The sequence below is a fragment of the Lepidochelys kempii genome, chromosome 9, assembly GCF_965140265.1.
Source record: "Lepidochelys kempii isolate rLepKem1 chromosome 9, rLepKem1.hap2, whole genome shotgun sequence".
NCBI classification, from domain to species: domain Eukaryota; kingdom Metazoa; phylum Chordata; order Testudines; family Cheloniidae; genus Lepidochelys; species Lepidochelys kempii.
Genome location: NC_133264.1, coordinates 80,129,218 through 80,140,006, shown reverse-complemented (window position 1 = coordinate 80,140,006; position 10,789 = coordinate 80,129,218). Strand labels below are relative to the sequence as shown.

Sequence of the window (10,789 nt, the reverse complement as noted above, 5' to 3'; positions counted from 1 at the left end):
AGGGACAATTGTTTCAGGGTTATCCTTTTACATCTAACCACTTCTAAAAATTAAGACGCTATCTTTCCTGACAAGAGAAATTCAGCCATGTACATGATTAAATCATGAGAGGAACCAGAACATGTGCTTCACTGAAAAAAGAAAGACCTCAATAGTGATCTATTGGAAATCAAGTATCTTTTTCAAGAACAATTGAACACAAAAGAGAAGCCAAGATCCAGGAAGAGGGTTCACTTTTAACTGGAGAATATTTTATTAAATATAAAAGTTTAAGAAACAATGAAGGATTCCAATGTAAGTTAACCCTAAAACTATATTTCACATAGCTCAGTTAAAAAGAGGTAGGAATTAACTTTTGTTGTTAAATAGACTAGAGTTAATAGACAAATGACCTCAAGCACAAATCAAGTTATAAAATAGTCAAACACTTATTTCCCCCAGGAATTTTTTGCATGATAGACTATTTTAATATCACCATGATATCTCTTTGTGCTACTTATCTTGTCTAAAACTGGCTGCTTAGAAGAGCTGAAGGCCACTTTTTATTCTATGGAGGTCATTCTGGGTCCACAATAATCCTTCCATCACACCTCCATTCGATTCAGGAGAGCTGCAGAAAGGAAGAAAAAGAGCAATTTAAAAGCCTCAGTGATTTGTGTAAGAGCTAAAGTGAAGAAAAATCACTTTGAAAAGCACTTTTAACTTTGCCAATGAGAGCACGCGAAAAAGGGCTTGTGATGCGTGCCCTTTGGCACCATACTCTTGGCTCATTTTTAACTCGAGCTGCAGTGTCTGAACGTCCCCAGTCAATATTCAGGATCAACTATGAAGCTGCCTTTCCCCTCTACAGGTAAATATAACGTCTGCTAATGTGAAAGATGCAAATGGATGCAGAATTACCTGTGCAATAATATTTCAGCTGAACTGCTCTTTGGAATCGGGAACACAGATATATCAGGCAACATGGTATTTCAGCAAGCAGTCAACTTGAGACCTGCCTATGCCAGGAGATACCTGGTATGCACAATACAAGTAGGCACAAGTCTCACAGCCTTGCTGTATCAGCCATTTTCTATTACTGAGGTCCTTGTTGAGGTTGTGACCACCCTGCTCTCGGCAAGAAGGGGCACAGATCATGAATAACATCAGGAACTCCCACCTGTCAGCAGGATGCTAAACCAGTATAATGAGAAGGATGGTTCTGAAATAAAGGTGCAGCTCTGGGGGTCAGGAGATGTAGATGTCACTCCTGGCTCAGCCAATGACTCCCCATTGCTTAGATCATAGGAGAGTCTCTTGTGCCTAGCCCAGTGCAGTCCTTACCCATAAGTGGGGCTCCTACCACCATACAAATAACTTCTAGAAACCAGAGTGTACTTAGAGTTTTGTTTAAGGAATTTATTGTTTGGGCAATGCCCACAGTGTTCTAGGCCATTTCCAAACATAGATGGTGGCTCGCTCCCTCACAATCAGTATAAATAACCCTTTCCACGGCACAAATTACCCTCTATGGGGACGTTTTAACAGTGTTTCCTTATCCCAGGGAGAACAACTGGGGAACACAGGTAAACCACGCTATGCCCATCAACACTGCAAGACACACGTGTGGTTGAAACTAGTCAAGACACTACCAGGTTGTGAGAAGACCTTCAAACAGTAAGTTTTACAGCTCTTATTCATTTTCCTGGAGTTGAAAAGATGTGAACCACGGTTAAATTTAACAGTTAAGTGTCTAAGGGATTCACCTGAAACCTGCACTCTGGCGCTGTGGAGAGCAGACGGCAGTCCGTGCTGTCAATTTCAAGTTTTTCCATTTTTGTTCTCTTCATGTTCAAGGACAGATCAAATTTCAGCTACAACCCAGCGTCCTCCACAGTAAGTGTATGTTCTCTACTGACACTATTTGATGAAACCCCTGGGTTTAGATACAGACTGCAGTGTCTTTCCTGCTGACTCATCGCTCAAGGGCACTGAAATCCAGTGATTAAGCAAGACTATTAAAAATGAATCCTATTTCTGAAATGTCAAAACTACCTTTTGACATGATCTGCAAGGCTGTGCCATGCTAGCAGCTATGCCCAGCCACCCACAGACAGATTCCCTTCTGGCTATCTTATTGCCAGCACAGCTATTGCTCTCAGGCAAGTATGGAGAAAACAGTGATAAGAGTAACAGAGAGGTGAGAAAACCAAAGGCTCTGCTTGCCTATGTGCAAAGAGCAGTCCCTACTTGAGGAAATGGGAAGGGATTCAAGACTCAGCAGCACCGTTCCTAAACCACCAGTAGCCAGAGGCATCCACTGAATTCGAAGTCAGGTGAAATTCTTCCTTTAGGGCCCACAGTAATTCTTAATTTATTTCCCTGCCGCAGCTTTGAGCTGCGACACACCATCTGGTAATCTGCCCTCCACTGCCTGAGATTGTGGAGTTAGTGGCCAGTATCAAATCTATATTTGTAAGTAAAAAAAAAAAAAGGTGGCTACAAATTACAAGATAGAGAAATGATTCATCACACACTTTTCACAAATACATGGAGATGGGTGCACAAGGAAGACTCCCACGAAAGACTTCAGACTCAGTGCTCAGCTCATCTTCCCCTATCCCTCACCTTCATCAACAATGCCAGTTCTGACACACAGTTTGTTGTCTTTTCCCACTCCTGTCTGTGCCAAACATACAATATGAAGAAATACCCTCCCACCATACCTGTTCACATAGCCACCATCTTCTCATTTAAATCCTGCATAAAGACTGACTCTCTTCCTTTGCAATGCCTACCAGGAGTTCATATAAAAATTCCAACTTTATCCATCCTATGGGATTCCCAGAGTTCCAGACTTCTGTGTTTATCCTTTGAACTGTAAGCTGTTTCAGGCTGGGATTGTCTTGTGTATCTTGTACAACGCATACCACATAAATAGCATTTAAAGAAGACCCTATCAACCCACAAAACTATTTAACTCTTTGGCTCTTGTATACTGCCCTAAAATTGCCTACAAATATACAGAATATAAAAACTAAGGAGATATAATTATGAATAATGGTATGATACTAAGAAAAAACTAAGGCTTTCTGGAAGCATCTCCCAATAGCAACGTCTATTAGGCTATAGCCGAGTCTCACAAGGTCAGACACCTCTTCACTACTGCCATTTTAAAATTGGACATCAAAGAATTCTCATTCAAGTATGTCTCCCAGCAACTCACAATTTCTACAGCTACCTGTGGTAATTTCAACATCAAGTATTGTTCCACTACTAATTGTTTTCATTATATTTTTAATAAAACATCCAATAAACTAAATTGCAAAAGACTCTGGAGACAAATACTGCAGAGAACAAGCTGCACTGAGTGGAAGGTGGACTTCATGTGGTCAGGAAGGCCTTTTCAATCTTTGATTTTTTAGGATACAAATGTGTGTTGCGGTGCACTGTTAAACCGCTGCCAAGTTCCACCCCAGAGATGGCTGCACTTCAGCAGTGGGCAAGATCATTTCCGTAGATACACAGTTTACAAATTGCTTTGGGTACCACTTCAATAAGAGGTGCTCAAGAAGCATAAGGAACAGATTCATAGATTATAAAGCTGGAAAGAACCATTGTAATCATCTAGCCTGACTTTAGGTTACATAAAGCAGGTACCGCAAGCTGCATGTCTTCTGCAGTGCAGTTCTATGTGTGGGCTAGTTTCTGCTGTGTTGTAATTGCAAGAAGCTGCAGCTGAAGTCAGCTGTTAGGTGATTTCTTCAGGAAGGCAGCTGCATCCTATACGTCACTTGCCCTCTTCCTCTTTCACTTCCAAGAGATGCTGGGGAGAGCAGAAAGCTGAAGATAAAAGAGGTAAATAACCCTCACTCCCAACCACAAGACATTAAAAAAATAAAAGCCTGAGTCACAGAGAAACGACATTTCCAAAGGTATCATTCGTTGTGTATCGTTGGTTTTCCTTATGGCTGCTTCTATAAACCCCACCAGTCAAGGCCTCTCCCCCAAGCACCACCACAAAGTTTCCCCCAGCCTACTGGGAACTTATCTCAAGAAGCAGTTACTGCTCTCTTCAGGATTATCTGTAGCCTTTCAGATCATAAGAATGACTGACCAGCATCCTTCCTCCTCACTCCACTCTGAACAAAACACCCCCTCACACCAACAACTCTGTCACAAATTCACACTTACTACTGAACTGAGGCCTGTATTCTGCTATCACCTATTGCATTCACTTCTGCAACACCCCTGCTACACCAAATTACTGAGCACTGACAAATTATACATCAAGAGACAAAAAACAAACAAACATCCCTCCCCCAGTATCTTACAAAACAAGAAAGAGAGGAGGGAGAGAGAGAGACACACATACAAAAGCTCTCTGGATGGATGCAGATATGTAGATAAACTAGACGCCATGTGTCATTAGTTATTCTATTGCTGAGAGGAGAATCATTATGGGGATTTCAAGGGGAATGATGCATGCACCTAAAGAACATTTTGCTGCAGGCAGGAAGTTAGCAGAGAGTTTGAAAGTACAGCGAAAACAGCTAAAATGGGTCAGATCCCCACATTGTCATTTGTGGGACACTGGAAGATTCTGGGGGCTTTCACCCAAGCATTATTAAAACTCTGCATGACTTTCTGGGGTGGAAGTGAAGGCACTACATGCATATATCTGCCAGCACAGTATGCATCCCTGTAAAGCCCGTTTAGGTTTCATCCTCCTGGATCAAGCAAATGTGCACATCCACTTTTCCGTAAATTTTCCCACCAAAAATACAACATCACTCTGATTATCAGTCATTTATTCTCCAGTCAAGGTAAGAGCTGTGGATGAGAGAGTGCAATTGGGGTGGAAGAAGTTACAGTACTAGCTTAAGAACTCAGGAGATATTTTAAGGCTTCTCCCAAGTGAAGTATCTTTACCAATGTTTCCTGTCTGTTGTTCCATAGCTACGTTATACACCAGGGGTCTCAAACTCAATTAACCTTAGGTCCAGTGCCAGTCCTCAAATCCTCCCAGCGGGCCAGTAATGTCACTCATGCCGCCCAGAACCCGCCCCCGCCTAAGGCTCTGGGAGGGAGTTTGGGTTGGGGAGGGGGTCTGGGGTGCATGTTCCGGGATGGAGTTTGAGTGCTGAGTGCAGGCTCTGGGACGGAGTTTGGGGGCAGGTGGAGGTGCAGGCTCTGAGAGGGGGTTGGAGGGTTCGGTGCTTACCTGGGTTTCCAAGGTGAGGCAGGCCAGGGGGCCTCCACGTGCTGCTGCCCCCAGGCACCACCCCCGCAGCTTCCCAGAGGCCGCAGGGACGCTCGGGGTGGGGACAGTGCGTGGAGGCGCAGCCCCACCCTGCCCTGGGGCCGGCAGCCACATGGACCAAGCGCGCAGGAAGCCGCTCAGCTCCACTGCACTGCTGGTGGTGGGTGGGCCCCGGGCCATTTTAAATCGCCCGGGGAGGGAGTGCCTGGGGGTGGCAGGTGGGGCCAAGAGAAAGACCCATCTCCAAAATTGCTGGAGCCCTGCAAGCCACATTGGGGAGGTTCTCGGCTGCAGATAGCCCGCGGGCTGGGACTTTGAGACCCCCCATTATACAGTAAACATTCCAGTTATCCGCTTGAAGGAAAACGTTCATCTGGGTCTTTAGTTTTACCAACAAACTAATTTCTATTCTGTTTTTCTGTTCTACAGCAATGTCAGCTGCTCACTGCTCGACATGCTGATAAGTCAATCATTTTACCAATGGACATCCCTACCCGACAGGAATCAATTTTTTTAAATCTCTGTCCTGTTTTGTGTGTCAAGCAAAGTTTACCCCTTATTTCAGTCTATGGAAACCATGGCAGATTGTCAGAGGTCATCTGTGGAGAGACAGAAAAAAGCATTTCTTTGAATTTGTTATTTGGGGTGAAGTCCTAAGTAGGGAAGCACAGTGAATGACTTCTGAAGGCCTTGATGTTCAGAAATAAAGACAAATACGTTCTGCTAGGGGTCACTACTGTGATAGACAATTGAACGCCACATTGCAAAGGACACTTTAAAAAGAAAGAAAGATTGCCTAGGAGGTTGGAAATCCACTTCTGTACCAAATTACCCACATAAACCCCTTTTCTTTACTGTTTTAAAAGTACAATGACTCTAAAGACACAGGTGGCTTTTTACCCATATACCTGCCCTCTCCAGGCTGGAAGGGTCAGTTGGGACCAACTACAAGCCTGACTTTTTAAATATTCTCTTAACAGCCCATGAAACAACTGCAAAGTCAGTTATAAGGAGGAGGCGTTTAAATCTTGACAAGTAACATTCTATAAAAATTATCCAGTCTGGGGGAAAGTCTCCCAAAGGGTTTGCCAAGGATTTCTTCATGTTGCGACTGCTTTTTAGAGACACAGCTTTTACTTGCTCATCATTTTCATTTAAGAAACATATTTGACTGTCCTTAGTTTTGGCTTTAAAATAAATAATAATTTTTTTGCAATTATTTGGTGTCTTTCAACCAAGACTCTCAAAATACTTTACACATAGTAAGCCTTGCTGCACAAGTGCACTATCCATTTAAGGACACAAATGGTGTGTAGCATTTAAAAGTTGTATCAACAAATACAAGAGGGAGAAAAAATCACTCTAGAAGTTCTCGTTTTGGCAAGGTAACTCTGGCAGGTTTTACCCTGAAAATGTCTATAGCCCCTGCTGATAAATTATTATATGCCCCAAAATCCACTTAATCAACATGGCCAGTCCAACTCTGATGTACCAAAGGTGATGTTCCATCAACTTCCGTGGGAAAGGAACAGTTGCTAGCAGTAGTATCATAGTATTCACCTGCTACTTCCTTTTGTTGTGCAATTACAATAGCTTCAGCTACCTCACAGTATTTAATACAGCAAATGAATTTCACATAAGCAGCTAAAGAAATGAGGAAGAGTAATCAGGTGCAGCAATGCTAAGAGAATACAATATTCAAAACAGCAGGTGAGCAAGAACCATGTGTCTAAAGCCATTTCTACTTTCTACTTGTAAGGAACTGTTCACAGGCTCTAAATGCAAAGAGTTTTTTCCTTCTTGTCAATCTATGTGATGGTATATATACCCCATATAGTGGTGAAAGGGTTAATGTGGGCTTGAAAGACCAATTAATCCAGCTGGCCATACCTGGAAGGTGGGCCAGCCCTAATTAAAGATGATGCCCAGCTGGGTAATGGCTGTAAAGAGAGGTAGTACACCATAGACAGGTGCTCCAGGGAGAGAGGCAAGAAATCTGTAGTCACTGTTTTGTTAGTGGAGAGACCTGTGGTGAACAGGAAGGCTCCTGCAGGGTAAGGAAGAAGGTTAGAGAGGGAAGATAGCTGAATACACATGACTGAAGCAAGCTCTCGTGGTTGACCCTGACACCAGGATGAGAAACCAGACCTGTGGGGAGAAGCCCTGGATGGTGTTTCTTATTACAAAGAGCCCAGAAGGAGCTGTGACAAAGGTTATGGTAGGAAGGGAGGCAGGAGTGTGTTTGGCACAACTTGGCTGCTCATCCAGGGGTCCCTGTGTAGAGGATGGGTCTAGGTTCCCCTACCAGCCACTAAGAAGGTGGTGTCAAGCCCCTGATGATGCACATAATGAAAATTCAGAGCCTTGAGAGGTGGTGTGATGACTGCTGGGTGCAAAACCAGAGACCTGATGCAAGGTTTTGGAATTTCTTGTTGTACTGTGTTACACTGGAAGGGATGGGACTAAATGTGACCTGGCTGCAGGACCAAGTCTTGAGAGGGGATGGACCACTGCAGGGCCGGACTGACTATCTGCAGGGCCGTGAGAGCTGAGAGCTGCCCAGCCATGAGAGGGCACACCAATGCTGAGTCTACAAGGAGCAACGGAAGCTCCCTAAAAGGGGGGGAGGCCCCCGTGCTGCCCCTTCTCCTGAGGCCATGCCCCTGCACCACCCTAAGCTCACTCCTCTCTACAAACCCCCAGCATCCCATCGCTCACCCTTATGGCCAGTAAAAAGCATCTAAAAGTGATGGGGCCCTGGCCTCCCCTGTTCTGGTGCCCCTGGAATCTACCCTTCCACAATCACACAAATTGGAAACACTGCCTGTAGGATTCCTACAGCTCAGACACTACAGCCAACGTTAGATAACTGTGTACAATTCTAGTACAAGGATAAGCAATGCTTGAAAACTGCAGCGGATGTTGGCAAGTCGGACACATTCTGTGAGGAGTGGGTGAAAGCTGGCAGGAGTGGAGTGAAAGTGACCAGAATGTGGTTAACGCCATTGCTGATAAGAAAGCAGCTGTGACAATAACCAGATGCCTATCAGCTGCGTGAATGGCTCCCACAGCAGTACTAAAAGCATGAACTTAGTGTCTGAGGGAGGCACTTTATGGTGATGAGTGTTTGTTCTTCCCCTCCTCCCCTCTTTCAAACAATGGAGGAGAGAATTGCTGCCTCTTGTGTTTGCTTCCAGCAACTCAGCAAAAAGCAAATCTCTGTTAGCTTTCACTGTCCCTTAACATTATGAGGTGTAGGAGTGACTGGGGAATGGGGGAGGGTGAAGAAGAGAGCATGAAGGGTGGGGAGAGATTCCCCTCTCGTTTCCAGCAGCTCTGAAAGGAAGGGTGGAAAGCTGTAGAGACCTTCAATGCCCATTCCTCCCTCCCACAAGGAGGAGAGCAGAGACTTCCCCCTAGGGTGACCAGACAGCAAGTATGAAAGATCGGGACAGGGGGTGGAGGGTAATAGGCGCCTATACAAGAAAAAGCCCCAAATAATGGGACTGTCCCAATAAAATCGGGACATCTGGTCACCCTATTCCCCCCTGCATTTTGCAGTAGCTGGGTGTGGTCAGGAACGGAGAAAAAATAAACTCCCGGTTCATCTAGCAGACAGGAGGAATTCTAAACATATCGGACAACAAGAAGAAAAGGGCAACAAGACAGACAGAGAACCTTATAGCAATGGCTCATGCCTGTTCTCCCCCACGCCCTCCCCAGGCATCAGGACGTACTGGGCTACTCCACTCTTCTGCAAGTCTTTTATGTTAGCCTCCAGCTAGTAGATTTAGTCCATTAGCTAGCAAGTGTTTGATAACTGTTTCAAACCCTATCTACAAAGATGTACTAAATCACCTGGAATGTGGTTAAGATGTAGGGGAAGAAATGATCATAGGCGCCCTGGTCACCTTGATCGATTGGTCTATCAGCCCTGACAAAGAGAGTGCCAATCACGTCTTTCGTGTTGTCCTAGCCATTCCTGGTCAGGCTGTCAGTGGCACCGGATGCCCAATCCGCATAGCGCACTGCAGCCCAGAACCCTTGAGCGCAAGTGATCTACCAGCCTCAGCCTCCCAAATACCTGGGATTACAGGCACATGCCACAGCACCTGGTTATAGGGCTCCTTGACAAGTTTAAAAAAATTTCTTATCAAATAAGATACTCTCTGCACTAAGAGACCAAAGTTCTAAGGAATCAGCTTTCCATATTAGGGTCCCCTACTATTCCCACTGAGTTCGCTGGCAAGGCACTCTGAACTCAGATGCATCATAATCAAGCCCATAAAAATCGTAAACATTACTGAATTTTGCTAATGAAGGAAAACACTGTGTGCTACAGAGGCAGGGATTGTACATTTACAGCTAGCTACAGGCAAACTTTAATACAATCCAAGTTCCAGACATTTTAACCAATGGACTGATGAGTTTCTATACATGGGAATTCCTTCACATGTAGACCGCAAATGGCAGTGTCCCAGACAGTGGGATTGTAGGGTAGCTATTATTCCCTACACTTCAGAAAAGCTGTATCACCACCAATTCTGGGAAATATGTTTGGACTACAGTATGTCTATTATGCCTACCTGGGTTGAATCAAAGGGCATATTCTGCAGCTGGCATCTAGAATAACAAGTTGCAATCAAACCTGAGGAATGAATCACACCATTCTTTCATGCATTTGATTGCAGCCTCCATAAGCAGGAGTCTATACTGTATAGCAAAACCAAGAGTTTGTCCACATGACCCTGCAGTTTCGACTGGAGCGGGAGGGAGATGAACCTCAGCGTGCCCCATAGTGGTATGCTGTAACTCCCCCCTGTGGATGCCGCAGGCATGAACTAAAAACTATGTAGTTCATGTTAATATAAATGATCTTCAAACAGAACTATGTTAATGTGAACCACGCACCTTTTAGTTCATGCCTGCAACAGCTACACGGGGGAGTTAAAATGCAGTGCTTTGGCACACATTGCAATTCATGCCCCAGTAGTCCGAATGTGGGGCCGTGTAGACAAGTCTTAAATCTACTGATGGGAAATGAATGACCATTAAAGAACAAGCAACCAGTCTCCTATCAGAGCATTTGCTGTCAATTTGACAAATCTAAAGTTCTACCACAGCTCCCCATTCTGATGTCTTCTCTCATCAATCTAAATACTAGTTATACAGCTGGATGTTATATTCTTCAAGGTAAAGGCTCCCTACCCAGCAGTATCAATTTTGGGATACAGAGATTTAATTAAAAATAGATCTCTAAATTCCAATATTTACCCTACATGAAACATGTCCTGATGATTAGAGTTCATGCCTTGGGTGACTTCGAAAACAAGCAGCAGGCTACAGGTCTGAGGGGTTGGAGATCTCCCTTTAAATGGAAGCAAACACACCAATGTCTAATTTTACCCTGACCAATCAAGCAGCAACACAGTCCTTGGTGCTGACTAAGAGAAAAGTGTACTATTGTGGCTCCATTCAGCTGACCATCTGTGCTTACTGTCACAGAGACAAGGTGGGGAAGGGAATATCTTTTATTGGACCAACTTC

The 10,789-nt window shown here is 44.4% G+C and overlaps 1 protein-coding gene and 1 long non-coding RNA gene across 3 annotated transcripts in view; one reads left to right on the top strand and one right to left on the bottom strand.

Moving 5' to 3' along the window:
• Nucleotides 1-252: 252 nt before the first annotated feature.
• The window catches only part of LAS1L (LAS1 like ribosome biogenesis factor), a 47,116-nt gene continuing 36,579 nt past the window's right edge, over nucleotides 253-10,789 (bottom strand). The window contains exon 13 of one of the 2 annotated variants that reach the window (XM_073361027.1): nucleotides 253-610. In XM_073361027.1, the coding sequence (XP_073217128.1) occupies nucleotides 520-610 (91 nt within the window). In that variant the 3' untranslated portion in view covers nucleotides 253-519. The remainder of the gene's footprint in view (nucleotides 611-10,789) is intronic. The other variant, XM_073361029.1, reaches the window with a different exon arrangement.
• Nucleotides 1,363-10,789, top strand: part of LOC140917702 (uncharacterized) — a 37,903-nt gene continuing 28,476 nt past the window's right edge. The window contains exon 1 of the long non-coding RNA XR_012160953.1: nucleotides 1,363-1,656. This is a non-coding gene — a long non-coding RNA (uncharacterized lncRNA). The remainder of the gene's footprint in view (nucleotides 1,657-10,789) is intronic.